Source organism: Rhinoderma darwinii, chromosome 3 (assembly GCF_050947455.1).
Source record: "Rhinoderma darwinii isolate aRhiDar2 chromosome 3, aRhiDar2.hap1, whole genome shotgun sequence".
NCBI classification, from domain to species: Eukaryota; Metazoa; Chordata; class Amphibia; order Anura; family Rhinodermatidae; genus Rhinoderma; species Rhinoderma darwinii.
In genome coordinates, this window is record NC_134689.1 from 232511343 (window position 1) to 232528997 (window position 17655).

The 17655-nt window shown below is 40.7% G+C and overlaps 1 protein-coding gene across 3 annotated transcripts in view; it reads right to left on the reverse strand.

The window, feature by feature from the left end:
• Positions 1–17655, reverse strand: part of CHCHD3 (coiled-coil-helix-coiled-coil-helix domain containing 3) — a 209727-nt gene that overhangs the window by 128288 nt on the left and 63784 nt on the right. For all 3 annotated transcript variants that reach the window (XM_075855097.1, XM_075855096.1, XM_075855095.1), the window contains exon 4: positions 2959–3103. In XM_075855097.1, the coding sequence (XP_075711212.1) occupies positions 2959–3103 (145 nt within the window). The remainder of the gene's footprint in view (positions 1–2958; positions 3104–17655) is intronic.

The window sequence follows — 17655 nt, forward strand, 5'->3', positions numbered from 1 at the left end:
TCAATAGAAGTGAATGGGACAGGTCCCAAACATGCACAGTAGCCCGACTCCCCTCCTTATCAGCAGTTTATGGTAGCTGCAGAGACAACAGCTGAGTCCTTATCAGGGTTTTCACACTGTGCTTGCTCTGATGCCCTCTTATCTCTTTATGTAAATATAGAGATTTCAAGTTGAACTTTGGCACAATTGCAGTGTGACAGGGCTGCGGAAGAGTCGGGAAATTGGACCTGAAAAATGGAAAGGGAGGGTAGGAATCTATAGGTATTATTTTCACTATAAAATTTATTGGAGGAAAGAAGACAAAACAAAATCAAAAGGGGGGCTAGATTGGAATAACCCTTTAAATTGCGTAAAACTGTATCTAAATTTTACACACTGAGCCAATCAATCACCTTTTAGTCTTCTATTAAAGCTCTTGACTTTTGTACTTAAATTGTAGGAGGTAAAAAATAAAAATATAAGCTTAATTTTTCACACATTCGGTGGACAAGAATGTGTGGTGCTGCTCCACTCAAAGCCTATGGGACTGACTGAGACAGCCAAGTACAGCGCTCAGCTATTTCTGCCAATCCCATAGACATTGCGTCAGGGCGCATTCTCATCCCCCATTTAAGCTCCTCCTCACTGCAGGGAGTGCAGTGATTAGGAACGAGGAGAGGTCCCAGGGATTAGCCACTGATCACCTATCCTCTGTGATCTAGCCTGAGATACATCGAGCCTGAGATACATCGAGCCTGAGATACATCGAGCCTGAGATACATCGAGCCTGAGATACATCGAGCCTGAGATACATCGAGCCTGAGATACATTGGAATCTTGGGCTGAAGTGAGAGCTGCATGCATATGCAGCTCTCACATCATCCTGCAATAGAGCCATTAGAAGCAAATCCATATCAGATATGTTGGCTGATGAAGTGCCTCCATGCAAGGACATATACGATACGTCCTTGGCAGGGAGAGGGTTAATCAGTTAATTACGAGCTAGCAATCATGATAGGAAAGAAAGGGAAATGCTGACCATTGTAGGGCTGGGCAATTAAATCGGGAAAAAAAAAAAAAACTCATACCAAAAATCAGTGCAGATAACTGAGGTAATCTTGCGCAGTTCGAGGACACCGTGGACCAATAGGATGCCTGAAATGCCGCTATATGCCAGAAGTGCAGCGGAACCTGAAAATATGTGCCGAGCCATACAGACTGGAGGAGCAGAGGGATCTCCTCCACTCGTCGTTGGAACGGGATTAGGCAAGTATGTATTTTATTAGTCACTATTGGGGCATTATACTGCGTGGGGGCAGTTATAGGGGCATTATACTGCGTGAGGGGGCAGTGTCAGGGGGTATATTATATACAGTAGTATACAGCAGGCTCAGGGGATCTATATTAATTATATGGAGTGGCATGCAAATAGGGAATGTGGCAAGCAAAAAGGGGTGTGGCTTAAAAATAGTTTAGTAATAGAGTTTACCATTAAATTGTGATATTTATTTAGGTCATAATCGCCCAGCCCTACTGCAATTCATACTACGGTAAAGAAAAGAGCGGTTCTAAACTAGTCACATGTAGACCAGAATCTAAAATCATCACAGCCATTTTTCACGTAATTCAAGTAACTGTTTTGATGTGGCAAAGTGGCATAATAGCAGGACATTTAACCCCTTAGTGACCAGCCTATTTTAGGCCTTAATGACCAAGTAATTTTTTTACGTTTTTCCATCGTCTCATTCAAAGAGATGAGTTTTTTATTTTTGCGTCAACATAGCTGTATGAGGTCTTGTTTTTTGCGGGACAAGTTGTATTTTGTATTAGCACCAGCTTGGGCTACATATAAATTTATTTATTAACTTTTTTTGGGCAGGGGGAATAAGAAAAACCCAGCAATTTCGCCACACTTTTTTTGCGTCCTAAATCTACGCCGTTTACCGTGTGGTATAAATAATGCAACAACTTTATTCAGCGGGATGTTACGATTGCAACTATACCAAATTTATAAAGATTTCGTATGATTTACTACTTTTACACAGTAAAAACACTTTTTTCAAAATTATTTGTTTTTGTGTCTCCATATTTGAAGAGTCATAACTTTTTTATTTTTCCGCCGATGCAGTTGTATGAGGGCTTTTTTTTTTTTTGCGGGACGACTTTATTGGTACCATTTTGGAGTAGACCGTGCGGGTTAAATAATGTAATAAATTTATAGTTGGGGTCATTATGGACGCGGCGATACTCAATATTTGTAATTTTTTTTTTAATCAAAGCATTTTTTATCGCTTTTATAATACACTGCAATACTTTTGCAGGGTATTACTGCCTGTCAGTGTAAAACACAGCATAGCCTAGGAGGCATAACTAGTGGCAGACCTGGGGGCCTTTATTAAGCCCCCCGGCTGTCATAGAAACCACCGACACCTTGTGTGATCTTCTGCTGGTTGCCGGTGGGGTGAGAGAGGGAGCTGCCTCCCTCTCACGAAAAGCACTCAGATGTGGCGCTCACTATTGAGCGCCGCATCGGAGGGGTTAAATCGGCGAGATCGATACGGATATCGATCTCACCCATTCGAGCAGGGCTGCTCCCAGCCCTCACCTACCTCTCCCTGCTGTTTATTTATTCCGATGCAGCGCCGTGAAAAGGCGTATGCATCAGAATAAAGCCCATTAGTGCCCGCCATGAAAAGACGTATTGGCGGTCACTAACGGGTTAACGTTTTCTCTGTTGATATTATGTATAATATGCAATATATCCAACATATGTTATGTAACAATAATGTATCCTTTTTGTACCAAAAGTAAATATCCCAGGATATCTAATAAATGTGTATGCCACTTTAGTGCCCAAGGCCAAACGGATTTGCCCATTTATCACACAGTCCAAAAATAACAATTTAGGTTGATTCAATTATGAAGCTTTTCAAAACAGGAACTTTAAGACTCCATAACACTAAATACTCAAACACTTACAAAGCTTCTTGCTTTCAGTCGCTCTTCCTCCGTGGCAGCTTTCTCGCGCAGTACCGCCCTGGTAAGCTGTTCAGTAGAGGCCGTTCGTTCCCTTTCCAGAGCTTTACCGATTTCCTCCTGCATCAACAGTTTACCATGTTCTAACCTGAAAAAAACAAAATGAATTTTTTTTATTTAAAAAAAAAAAAAAAAATTCACATTTATACTTTTGGAATGCTTTTCCTTAGCAAATAGTCTATGTTAATACATACTTCACACTAGCTTACAAAAAAAAGGAAGCTTTTTTTAAAAATCTGCCCAGATTTTAAATTGTATTTCTCCTGTTCCCGCCTATATATGGTGGAACGTTTACTCACCTACCATGGTATATAAAATGATTTATGTTATCAAATGCCTCAGCCGTCCAATGCCACCCTATTTTGCTGCATGATGTTAAAAGTACACAGGAAGTTAGCACTCCCCATCCTCTTCAGCTTTTATGCCGGTGGGCACTAGCTGACAATATATAAGACCCTACAATTCTTCTTTCGATATTGTGTGGTAGTAAAGTAGTAGTTTATTTACCATCAATTTCAGCAGTAGTTAAATGAAAGCAGAAAAAATAAAAAGTAAAAAGTATGATATAAAAGTTATAGAAATAGAGCATACATGCTATTTTACGGTGTTCACCCTTCAATGTTTAGGCTGCCATTTACATCTAATCCATTAGGACAGGATAGAAAATATGACTTTTTTTTACATTTAAACAGTGTCACACTTGTCCGTGGGCTGTATCTGATATTACAGCTTAGCCTCATTTATGTCGTCAATTCACTTATGGACAAACGTGGCACCGTTTCTGGGAGAGAACAGAAAACTAAGATTTTTTTTTTTTTTTTTTTTTTTTAAATCTTGGACAAACTCTTTATCTACACATTCTATTGGACTGTAGTGCATTTGAAGATCAATTTCTGGTTACGTCAGTAGCGAAGTCTAAAATGTCACCCATTAAGACACCCACCAAATCAAACAAATAATCACATATTTAAATTTTAGGATCCTCCTAACAAGATTGTGTTGTATGGAGTGGTGGCTGAACATCTCTAAGTACCTGCAATGAGATAGCATTGCTGACTCAGAGCGCATAAGGACATTTGTGGACTTATGGAGTTGGGAGAAAGCGGCTTATATTTATCATAGTTAAATGTACAATCTCCTTCCAGTACAAGTATGACAGGCTCCATTTACACACATACTGTAGTCAAACTGCGAAATGTATGGTTATTAAAGCTCAAGCCGAGTTCAGCAATCTGGCCTTTCATGGCAAACTTCGGGAAGTGGTAATTGTGCAACAAGAAAAGCTACTTGCAAAAACATTTTTCAACTGAAAATCAATTATATGATCCCGTCGCTTGACTGGAAAGACTTTTTTACTCATAGGAATTATGGACAGCGGTTTAGCACAGTGATTTTCTTGGTAGCGAAATAATTAGCTCAAGCCGAATACATTCCTATGGACAGAGATTTATCACTCACTACAAAAAAAAAAAAAAAAAAGTCAGTCTCTCCCTATCCAAAAACATCAGAAATCTAAAATGTAACTTAGCAAAATGGACCCGTTCTAGTAAAAACACTTGGACAGCAACTAGTGGTTTTAATTATACTGCGCTGGACAGAAACATATACCAAACCTCTCACCATCTGACGCCAAAGCCCTTACAATAACATGAATAATTTAGCTCGCCATCAGCTTAGCTTTATTAGAGCACCAGCTATTTACCCAAATCTATCAGGTGGGACGCTAAGTGACTATATAAAAACAGCAAGAATTGCAAGGAATAAAATTTAAAAAAAAAGTGTAATAAAGCACGTTCCCTCAGGATTCAATTACTTCCACAATCACAAAGGAAGTCAATATTGTAATTAAAAAGTTCAGTCTTCCTATTCTACACCACGGGAAATCAGGAAATTCACCAGCAGACGTCAAGCTGACCACATGCACAGAACTGCCATTACAGCTTCAGAGGCGGAGGATTAAGAATTGATTATACATACATTTTACAGTACATTTCCAGCATGGTTCAGTGCTTTGCCCAGAGAACACAAAACAACAAGAGCTATAGTTTCTAGAAAACAAGTTGTTTTTAACAATGATTCTCAAACAATCAAGGATTGGAACTCAGTCACTGGAACCGAGGGACGGGGGAGGGGGATACCAAATTCTAAATACAAACCTAGGACCAATAAACTTGGAGAGCTACTATAGAAATGGCTTTCTACCAAACCCAAGAACTTAGCCTACAGCTATAAAAAAAAATAAGAAATGATTGGTCAGTCAACGTGAAAAGAACATTTAACAAGCAGCAGTTTCTTCAAGGCAGTAATGACACGGATGGTACAACACCCTACTGCAAAGGTCCAGCCCAGCCTAAGAAGCAGGCATTTATCGGGAAATTATTCAACGTAAAATGCACAGTAACGCAAGTGGTTCCATTGCCATCATTTTCTGTACCATTGCATTTTACGCTGTAAATGTATGGCCCGGTGATCGCGTAGGCACAGCAATCTACAAATGCAACCACATGGAAACTGCAATCATCGTGATTTTATGATGCTTTGATCAATAGCCAATTGAGCCCTTCACCATCTGATCATCAGCTTCGGTGACAGCAAGGTATGCCCTAACAGCTGCCTGTGCATTATGCACATACAGGCAACAATGCATTCAAATACATAGGTATTCTAATGCAATACATTTTTAAAAGTATAACGTCTCCTTGTGGGCAAAGCAAAAAAAAAAAAAAAAAAATCTAATTATAATTACATCTATCTATCTATCTATCTATCAGCACTCCAGTAAGAAAATTTGTGTTTTTATTTAAACCATGTTTAGAGCCAAGCGATGTTTTAGTTCCACCATGAAACTTTCTTCAAAGCCGTGGTGGAACTGAAACGTCGCTTGGCCACCACATGATTTCACATGTGCTGCTTCATTTAAATATTACTGAAAAAAAACTTTGTCTTTATTCACCCATAATAAAGTGATGTTTCAGCCCCCAAATATGGGGCTGCTTGAGAAAGCATTATTATGGGTGAATAAAGACAAGGTTTTCACACTATCATATCGTAAAATTACATATGTATGTATGTATGTATGTATGTATGTATGTATGTATATATATATATATATATATATATATATATATATTCAAGAAGAAAATTCAGCAGCACTCCAATGATCAAGGTGAAAAAAAGTGAAATTTATTGTGCCAACATGGCAATGCAACGTTTCCGTCCCACCTTGGGACCTTTCTCAAGCATAGTGATACATACAAGTTCAGTGTTCTCTTGCTCAATGTGTCTGTTTCTCAGCATATTTGATATTTTATTAGTTTCTTCCTTTTCCCATGGCTGGGTTGTATTTACGGCACATCTTTTCTCTCTTTTTTATTTTTATTATTTTTAAAATATTGTGAGTCCGATACACGTGTTATAGGCGATATGGTTGGGACCGCGTACACGATGTTGTGTGCGTTTCTTTCCACGAACCTGAATGACGGAGACCGCCGTACACGGAATGTGATCGGGATCCCGTCTTCCTCGTGTGGATTCTATTGGTCTATTCACTTATATATTACCATGAATAAGCTTTTGACACTCTAATTATGATGTGCGGTAAACTGCCTATTTCCATGTAGGTATAACATTTGGGTATATTTACCCTGTAGGTGCTGTGTAAAGACAAGATGAGCAATATTCTTATTTGATCTATATTTCCTATCTGTATTATATGCAATGGTCTTTTCGGGGGATCGATATGTTTAACTCTCGAAGCGATATGTCATTTCCGGGTTATACTGATCGACCACATATAACTGAATGCTGAGAGGACTCTGTTTACTAACGATCGGTATCCTAGTTACTATAGCGAGACGTCATATCCGGTCCGGACTGATCCGACGCATGCGCAGTGGAGCCGGACAGATACGGGCTGTGAATGACAAGTGTTATACGTCTAACAACAATACCTGCGTTCTTATTTTTTAAGTGGTCGTGCAGTCTCCGAATTTCACCCAGCTGATGAATATTGCGATTTATGGAATTTTGTATTTTCTTGCATGAGAAATGTATGTTTTATGTTGCTTTTAACATCAACGTATTGTTTTCACTATATGTATCGATTTATGTCACTTCGATACTCTTTCTTTGTTTGTATCACGTCGTTTTGAGATGTATATATCAACCTCATTATTTTAATGAGATTGACGACACTGATTGGATACACACTATATAAATCACTGAACTTGTATGTATCACTATGCTTGAGAAAGGTCCCAAGGTGGGACGGAAACGTTGCATTGCCATGTTGGCACAATAAATTTCACTTTTTTTTCACCTTGATCATTGGAGTGCTGCTGAATTTTCTTCTTGGATATGCGTATGGTCTTTGGATCGGGACTATCAGCTGGCACCCTTCATTACTGGAATCTGTACATTGAATTAGAGTGCCTCCGTTTTTTCTACTGGTATATATATATATACATATATACAGTGAAGGAAATAAGTATTTGATCCCTTGCTGATTTTGTAAGTTTGCCCACTGTCAAAGACATGAACAGTCTAGAATTTTTAGGCTAGGTTAATTTTACCAGTGAGAGATAGATTATATAGAAAAAAAACAGAAAATCATAGTCAAAATTATATATATTTATTTGCATTGTGCACAGAGAAATAAGTATTTGATCCCCTGCCAAGAGTTCAGCCTCCTCCAGACCAGTTACACGCTCCAAATCAACTTGGTGCCTGCATTAAAGACAGCTGTCTTACATGGTCACCTGTATAAAAGACTCCTGTCCACAGACTCAATTATTCAGTCTGACTCTAACCTCTACAACATGGGCAAGACCAAAGAGCTTTCTAAGGATGTCAGGGACAAGATCATAGACCTGCACTAGGCTGGAATGGGCTTCAAAACCATAAGTAAGACGCTGGGTGAGAAGGAGACAACTGTTGGTGCAATAGTAAGAAAATGGAAGACATACAAAATGACTGTCAATCGACATCGATCTGGGGCTCCATGCAAAATCTCACATCGTGGGGTATCCTTGATCCTGAGGAAGGTGAGAGCTCAGCCGAAAACTACACGGGGGAACTTGTTAATGATCTTAAGGCAGCTGGGACCACAGTCCCCAAGAAAACCATTGGTAACACATTACGCCGTAATGGATTAAAATCCTGCAGTGCCCGCAAGGTCCCCCTGCTCAAGAAGGCACATGTACAGGCCCATCATAAGTTTGCAAATGAACATCTGGATGATTCTGAGAGTGATTGGGAGAAGGTGCTGTGGTCAGATGAGACTAAAATTGAGCTCTTTAGCATTAACTCAACTCGCCGTGTTTGGAGGAAGAGAAATGCTGCCTATGACCCAAAGAACACCGTCCCCACTGTCAAGCATGGAGGTGGAAACATTATGTTTTGGGGGTGTTTCTCTGCTAAGGGCACAGGACTACTTCACCGCATCAATGGGCGAATGGATGGAGCCATGTACCGTCAAATCCTGAGTGACAACCTCCTTCCCTCCACCAGGACATTAAAAATGGCTCGTGGCTGGGTCTTCCAGCACGACAATGACCCGAAACATACAGCCAAGGCAACAAAGTGAATGGCTCAAAAAGAAGCACATTAAGGTCAAGGAGTGGCCTAGCCAGTCTCCAGACCTTAATCCCATCGAAAACTTATGGAGGGAGCTGAAGATCTGAGTTGCCAAGCGACAGCCTCGAAATCTTAATGATTTACAGATGATCTGCAAAGAGGAGTGGGCCAAAATTCCATCTAACGTGTGCAAACCTCATCATCAACTACAAAAAACGTCTGACTGCTGTGTTTGCCAACAAGGGTTTTGCCACCAAGTATTAGGTCTTGTTTGCCAAAGGGATCAAATACTTATTTCTCTGTGCACAATGCAAATAAATATATATTATTTTGACTATGTGATTTTCAGTTTTTTTTTAAATATAATCTATCTCTCACTGGTAAAATTAACCTAGCCTAAAAATTCTAGACTGTTCATGTCTTTGACAGTGGGCAAACGTACAAAATCAGCAAGGGATCAAATACTTATTTCCTTCACTGTGTGTATGTGTATATATATATATATATATATATATATATATATATACATATACATATACATATACATATACATATACACATACACATACACATACACATACACATACACATACACATACACACACACACACACACACACACACAGTATTGCCATGTTTGTAGCTAACTTAACTATAGTATTAAAAAAAAAAAAATCATTTGAAAGCGATCAAAACTACAGCTTGCCCCGCAGAAAGTAAGACCTCACATATCTCCATCAACAGAAAAATCTAGACGCATTGATGCAAACTGATGCATTATACATCCAGCAGTTTTATCACCCAAAACCACGTCATCATTTGCTAGAAACTACAGATGTACCCCGTAGACGCAGTGGAGGTGATGTTTTGGGGCCTTGTGCTCCATATGGGGATAGTAAAAACCGCCAATGATTAGGCAACACTGGATCGTGGATATTTTGTACAGTACCGATTTAACAAATACCATGTACAAAAATCTAGCCATGCACTTTGTACAGATGGCATTGTATAACGCTCACGTGCTATCACGATGTGCAGGCCAGATGGGAACATTTCTTGTTTCAAAGGGTGGTTATCAAAGCCCTAATATTTGGGAACCAGAAAGGGACGGGTCCGAGCACATCTGCACCAAAAGGTAATCTCCGCTAGAAGGGAGACTGGGATTATTGTACCAGTGCAACACTTTCCCAGTAAAGTCCTTAAAACTGCAAACAAGGAAAGCACCCAAAAAAGGTGCTAAATGTGTTCCAAAAGTGAGATTAGAATGGACACCATTATTCAGTGCAACACCTGTCCTGAAATAACTGGTCTGTGCATAAATGGATTCATAATTTAATAATATTTACCCATTATTATAACCACCATGTACTCCGCAAAGTTAATATATTCCCCCACATTATAATTTTAAATACCAGTAAAACACCAAACAAAGCTAGTACCAAGAATAATCTGTGCTCCAAAAGCCAAATGGCGGTCCTTCCGAGCCTTGCAGTGTGCCCAAACAGCAATTTTATTACAGCGGTTATTAAGGTGTTAATAATCCATGGATGCTTTAGTACACTTTGAAGCAATCCTTTATACAAAGGTCAGGATTTTCGGGGAAAGGTGTCACACCGATAAATGGTGTCCATTCTTATCCCCCTTTTGGCACACACTGCACCTTTTTTGGGTCCTTCCCTTCTTTGCAATTTGGGTAATCCGATGGAAAAGTGTCGCCCTGGCACAATACGGGTGGGCACACTTCCTGGGAGGTGACGATTTAGGGAAGATGTGCTTGGGCCCTCCCCTGCATAGTCCCAAATATTAGGGCCTTGAAAACCAACTCTTGAAACTGAAGGAATATTCCCATCAGGCCTGCTCATTGAGATCGTACAGATGACATTGTATAATGTGCACTGCCATATTTTTGTATCATGGGACATGGCTTTATGGTAAATCAAAAATAAACACACAGTATTACCTAATCTTTGACTTCATCACTATCCCCATATGCAACACAAGGCTCTAAAACGTCATCTCCGCTGCATCTGCGGGGTATACCTGTAGGGTCTAGCAAATGTGGGATATTGGGGAGAAAAACTGCTGCACGAAAAAAAACTAGTCTGGGCAATAATTTTGTATCATTGCTTACTGAGAGTGATAACTTTTTATTTTTCCATTTATTACATTTTTGGGAGACCATGTTACCAAAATGAAGAATGTTTTTTTTTTTTTTTTGCTACGTTTACCGTGTGGGATAAATAAGGTGATATTTTTATCGTCTGGGTCTAATCAGATTAAGAGATACAATTATTTTTAAGTTTTACTACTTTTACACAAAATAAATAAACAGAAAAAAAAACAAAAACCATGTTTTGGTGTTGCAATATTCTGAAGATTATATATATATATATATATATATATATATATATATATATATATATATAAAATTGCCGACAGAGCAGTGTGAGGGTTTATTGCAGGACAAGCTGTAATATTTACTAGTACAATTTCTTTTTGATCCCTTTATTCCATATTTTTAGAGGCAAGGTAATCAAAAACAAAAAAATCTGTTTATTTTCTTTACGGTAAATGTGGTTTAGCCAATTATGTATAGTTGTTTGTTTTTTTTTGTTTTTTTTTCATTTTTCTTCCAACAATAAGGGACATAAGGGGAAAAAGGCAATTTTTGCTTTTATTACTTTAAACTTATCTAAAATGTTAAACTTTTTATTTTTCATTATAAATGGACTTGAAGGTCTGATCTTCTGATCATGCTTCTTTATGTTGTGCAATTTATTAGAACGGTCAGTTTCAGGAAGCCTATTAAGCTCTGCCACTGGCATGGCCTAAGTGGCTTTTGTACACGGCAAACTAGGAGGCAATTGTTATGCCTCCGGTCGCAATAGCATCCCATCAGAAAACCGCAATTGACTTCCGTGGTGGGGGGGGGGGCGATGGAAACATAGGGAGCACACTCCCTTTATCAACCACTTAGACACCGTATTCGCTATTCAGTTCAGCATCTAGGGGGTTAAACGGCAAAGATTCCGAGTTTTCCCCGATCCCAGCTGTTAGATGCAGTGGGAAGGGGTTAAAAAATTCCTACCATATTGCTTCTTTAGAATCTAACTCCTTCACCTAGTGCAAATTTTGGCATAAATCCAATAAAAAAACTGCTCCTATCAGGGGGCTGACGTTATCTACTCTCTCCCTCCCTTTTTTCAGTATAAGCCCTAATGCAGTGTGCCACCTGAGTCCAGTCCGTGATCCGTGGAAAGATAGGACTTGCCCGATCTTTCCACGGATCAAAGAGTTGTGTCTCTGAAACCAACTAAAATGAATGGGTCTGTGAACACTATCGGGTGCCACTCTGATGCCGTGAAAAACGGCCCGAGTGGCGCTCAGTCGCGTGCAAGAGGGCCAAGTGTAAGGGCTTGTCCACACGTAACGGACTTGCTGCGTATTTTACGCGCGGAGTTGGACAGAAAATACACAGCAGAATACAGTAGCAAGAAGCCGGGTGAGATTTAACAAATCTGATCCACTCGCAGTGCAAAATTTCCGGACAGAAATTCACCTGCGGGGCGTATTTTTCATACCGCAGCATGTCAATACCTGCTGCGGAAAGTGGACCGAATTGCTGTGTTTCAGTCCAATGAATCTCCCAGCATTGGAAAAAAAACACAGCAAAAATTGCAACAGTTTCTGAAGTAAAAAAAAACAAAAAAAAAAACAGGAAATGGTGCCGTTTTTCCGCAGCAGAATTTCTGCTAGTTTCTGCGGAATTGGTGCAGAAATTTTCTGCTGAAATTCTGTTACATGTGGACAAGCCCTTACTGACCAGTGCGGTTTTAGGAGGCTCATTGTGCATTCATAAAGTCCGTGACCAGGAGAAACCCCCTGTATGTTTAGTGTACCTATTCAATTTTAGCACTGTATGAAGTATCCACTGAGATATTTAGCCCTTATTCACAAGTCAGTGTTTCCCGGCCGGGTGACGGCCGTTCATAAATCGGCCGTCACCCGGCTGCATTAGGAAAAATAGACCCCTAATGGGGCTATTCACACAAACAATTTTTTTGACGGCCTGGGAAACCTGGCCGTCAAAAAATGGGACATGCCTATTTTCGGACGTTTACCCGGCCCCATAGAAGTCTATGGGGCCGGGTAATACACGGCAATCACCGGAAAGTGTCCCGAGTGATGGCCAAGTATTCCGTCGCTCGCGCGCTCTCTCTCCTCCTCCTCCTCACAGTGCAGAGTGCATTTGAGGAGGAGGGTCTTTTTTTGCTCCCTGTAGGAGTCGGATTCCGCTACAGGAGAAGTGAGTGACTACACTGTCCATATATGGACACAGCGATGTCACTCACTTCTGCAGCGGAATACTCTCCAGGAGAAGTCAGTGACTACACTGTCCATATATGGACATTGAAGTCGGTGACTTCTCCTGGAATGTGGGGGGGGGGGGTGCAGCCTACAGGGGGCTGTGTGGCATCACCTGCAGGGGACTGTGTGGCATCACCTGCAGGGGGCAGGGTGGCATCACCTACAAGGGGCTGGGTGGCATTACCTACAAGGGGCTGGGTGGCATTACCTACAAGGGGCTGGGTGGCATTACCTACAGGGGGCTGGGTGGCATTACCTACAAAGGGCTGTGTGTGGCAACAAATTTAAATTAAATTCATCCGATTTTAAAACGGACAGGGAAAAAAAACGGATGCAAGACGGGTCAAAATTGGCCATTAAAAACGGCAACACGGCCCGGAACGGAATCGGAACGGTTGCAAAACGGATACAAACCGGCGGGGAAAAAACGGCCCAAAACGGCCGATTTCATCGGCCGACACTCGGACCCTGTCGTCTGAATGAGGCGTTACCTTACTTAAAAGGGACCTGAATTGGTGACAAGGCCCTGTTCACATAGTGTACTTATTTTGTTTGGTTTTAACGAACAACCCTCAACTAAAAAAAAATGAGATGAATGAAACAAAAAAAAAAAACACATTAAATACTCCATTATACTTTTCCTAATATATAGGATCCACTCAATTCCACAATAAAAATCAAGAAGCATGCATTATGCCAATGTGCCACCTTGTTTGTGGTGGCACAACAGGATTTTAAAAACAAAAAGCTCTAGATACATCTTTGAATTGTTTCTTTAACAAAAGTAGCCTCTATGACCTCAGCCAAAAAAAAGACACCATGTGTAAGTAATTCTCGCTGAACTGTTTTTTTTTCTTCTAAACCAATAGTACAGATTCAAGCTATAATTAATAAAGAAAAGTTATTTTTTTTTAAAGGAAAAAAAAATGACAAAAACTAAAATAAGCTGCAATAGGGAATACCATAGCCAAACCCAAGTCATTGTGCTAATAAAGAATTTAATCGGCTCTGCTTACTCTCTAAAGGCCCAGCCAAGGAAACTAGAATAAACATGTTATTAAAACAGCGATCAATAAGAAAAAAGCCTTAGTGTGTACCAAACCACAAAAGGTTAGACCCCAAGTATTGATTTTAATATAACACTTTTCGCTCTGCTTCCCAAAGGGATCCTTTTTAATATTACTCTTCATTTCTCTTTCACTTTGTATCAGTACTGGGAAATGTGTTTTATGTTGTGTGGCAAAAGGGAAATAGTAGACTATTGACTGAAAAAACCTGAAATACATTGATAAAGCTCAACGATATTAGGGGAATGCACAGACAACTGGAGTTTAGATTACTTGCAACTAGGAAGGGGGGGAGGGGGATCCCATTCTAGGATTTTAAGACAAAAACAAAATTGTAATTTATTCCAAAAAATGTAGAAACATGTTAAGTTAAAGAGGCTCTGTCGCTAGTTTAGTAATGCCCTAACCCTAGCTAGTCTAATAGACGCGGTCACACGGATGTTAGTGAAAATTGTTCCCCAAAAAGCTTATTATTTTAAAAGTTAAGAGCTTTTTTTTTCTAAATCTGTAAATGAGGCTATACTGAACAAGTGGGAGGTAACACCAGCGATTCTCCTGAGGTGGAGCCACCCCACAGCCTCTGACACGGTCCTATCAGAATAAAGCTGCTTCACACAGTGTGACAGAGTGAGGCTGGCGGGAAGGGCACTTCAAATAGCCATATCTTGAGCTGGAACAGCGGTTCTGGTGGCATATGAAATATGAGATTCTAATCTTTTATATGCCACCAGCATCGCAGTTCTAGCTGTGAAACAACCAGATATATCACCAGTTGAAAACAGTCAGGAATGGAAGCTGTGTACTATATGATCAGGCTGTGTTGCTGGGCTGGGTTGAGGAGAACTGTATGATGCTGATTGGACAGCGTAATACAGAAAACATTACACCACCCAGAGAGAAATGAAAGTCACCTCCTATTTGGCAAGTACAGCCAAATTAGCATATTTAGAAAAACACACATAACTTCATAAATAATAAACGTTTTTGACACAATTTACACTGTAGTTCTCAACATCATAGCGCCTATTAGTTTAGTTAGGAGATAGGGAATTAATAAACTAGTGACAGAGCCTATTTAACTGAGGGAACTGGTATAAAAGATGGTAGTAAGTAAGGCCATGTTCACAGGTAGACAATTGCTGTGGATTTCCAGTGCGGATTCCCAACTAATGGGGCCCCCGGGGGTGTATGGAGCCACCGCAGAACATGCATGTAGTGTGATAAAGGTTAGGCCCCATGCACACGACCGTGCCCGCAATCACAGCCCACGATTGCGGGCACGGCCGGCCGCTGACTGACAGCCGCATTTTCGGGCCGTGCTCCCATACAAAGTATGGGAGCATGGCCCTGCAAAATGCGAAAGAACGGACATGTTCCATAATTCCCGGAACATTTCCACGGCACTGACACCGTTCCGTAGTGCTACGGAACGGTGTCAGTGTTCAATGAAAGTGAATGGCTCCGTTTTTGCGGACCGCAATTGCGGTCCGCAAAAACTGAGGTTTTTTGCGGTCGTGTGCATGGGGCCTTACTCGTGGGAAAACAACTTTGCCCTCTTCTCACGAAGTCACGTGTATGTTTATAGAAACACCTGTTGAAGGGCGACTAACGGACAGTCGCACTCCAGCACCATCAGCTGTGATCGGAAAAATGTCTTATGCCAGCCACATAACCTTTGCTACATCGTGGTCAATGTTGATCACGTTGCTGACAAAGGGGCTCCCTTTGTCTCTTCCCCTCAGTCCCGGCATTGTGATTGCCAAGGCCAAAACATAGGGCCTCAGGACTGTCCAGTACCAATGCCTGTAGTGCATACCTTAGGTATGCGCTAAAATTTGCCAGCGCTTTTATTATACACTGACAATAATGTAAACATCAGATATAGGACATTAGTTTAACATTTTAAAAAAGTGGGATTGTTTTTTTCCCATGCATTCCCCTTCATAAAAATCAAAAAACACAGAAATTACACATTAACGTATATATGTACCCCAAAGAGATGTCTAAAATCATCTACAAGCCGCTTTAAAAAAAAATATAAAAAAATCCTCAAAACAACTACGTACTAAAAAAAGACAAAAAATAAAATAAAACACACACTTCTTGCACACGTTCGAGTTCAAGCCGTGAATAACAGTCCATGTGTCAGCCAGATTTTCCAGCCCGACTGCTGTTCCGTACTAAATAATTTTGTTTAGTACGAAATAGCAGTTCCATGAGGAGGCAGAGACTCCTAGCATCATAAGTGTCCATAATGCCAGGAGTCCCGTTCACCCATACCACGGTCGGTCCGGGAAATCCAGCCAACACCCGGACCGTTTTTTTACGGCCCGAACTCGGTCGTGTGCAAGAGGTGTAACCGCACTTTCAGTGACTATCCACGCTCATCCGTGGCCAGCCGTAGCCGTAATCACGAACCGGGATTACGGCTACGGCCATGTGCAGGGGGCCTAAAGGGAAAGTCAGTGACAAATGTTGCCTTCAGAATTTCTATAAACACAACCAACCGATTCACATTTTCAATATTTCTAGAGGTACTGAAAACTTTTCTACACTCCTTTACAAATCTCATTATTCCTATTTAATTTAGATGATACTTTTGTATTGTTGCTGCCTCCTACTGTAAAAGACTTCCCACAACAGACTGTTACAAAAATATATATAGCTGGTTAATATTGATTGCTGGCACTTTCCAATGGGATCGCAAGGTTGTTGGACAGATTTTCCAGCAGAAGTTAATGGAGCAGCTGCACCCAGCTGACCAAATACACATTCCCATTCCAAAAGGTTCATGATGAACAGCGCCATCTTCCTTCGCCAAGTCATTCACTGCATCAACGTAGACACATTTTGCCAATCAGTATGAAGCCTCTGAAGCCATTGGGTGTTAAACTCTGGCACATCTGGACATTGGACAGATGACACAGCTGGTGAAAACCATCACTTTTATTACTAGTAAACCATGAAACCTTAGGTTTTATTTAAACCTATAACATTGAAAAATCACAGAAGGAAATATTAAGCGGATGTGAAAGACACAAAGGTTTGTGGTAGGAGAAGTATAATGGATGAAGTAATAAATCTGTATTCCAAGAGTACTCGGCTTTCATATAGAATGGGACCAAGTAGAAGGTCCCTAAACCCTGTTTTTACATTATGAAGATAAACATTCTTCCATGAGAGCTATATGTCATAAATGTATCACTCGCCTCCAAGTAAACAGCCTGCAGAGACATTCAAGAAGGAGACTACCCGGAATCAAGCACAATAGGCGATTCACCATAGGAAAAGCTATGTCTTTGGTCAAGCGTCTTTTAGTTGCACTCAATACCAGGCAGCCTCTTAACCTGAAAATACACTAAGAAAAGTTCCTGGGAGACATCAATGTTATCAGGACACATTACTATTCTGGGAAAATGGAGTTCAGCATAATGTTCTATATTCGAAACAAATAACCGAGTATTAAGTCCCCTTTAACCTCTTCCCGCGCTGCACCGCAACTGTACGTCCTGGAGAGGGCTTCCTTCCCGCAGCAGGACGTACAGTTGTGGAGCGGTTCCCGGCGCACACTGTCTTAACGGACAGTGTCCAGGAACCGGGAGGTCAGCTGTCCCTGAGAGCGAACACTCCAG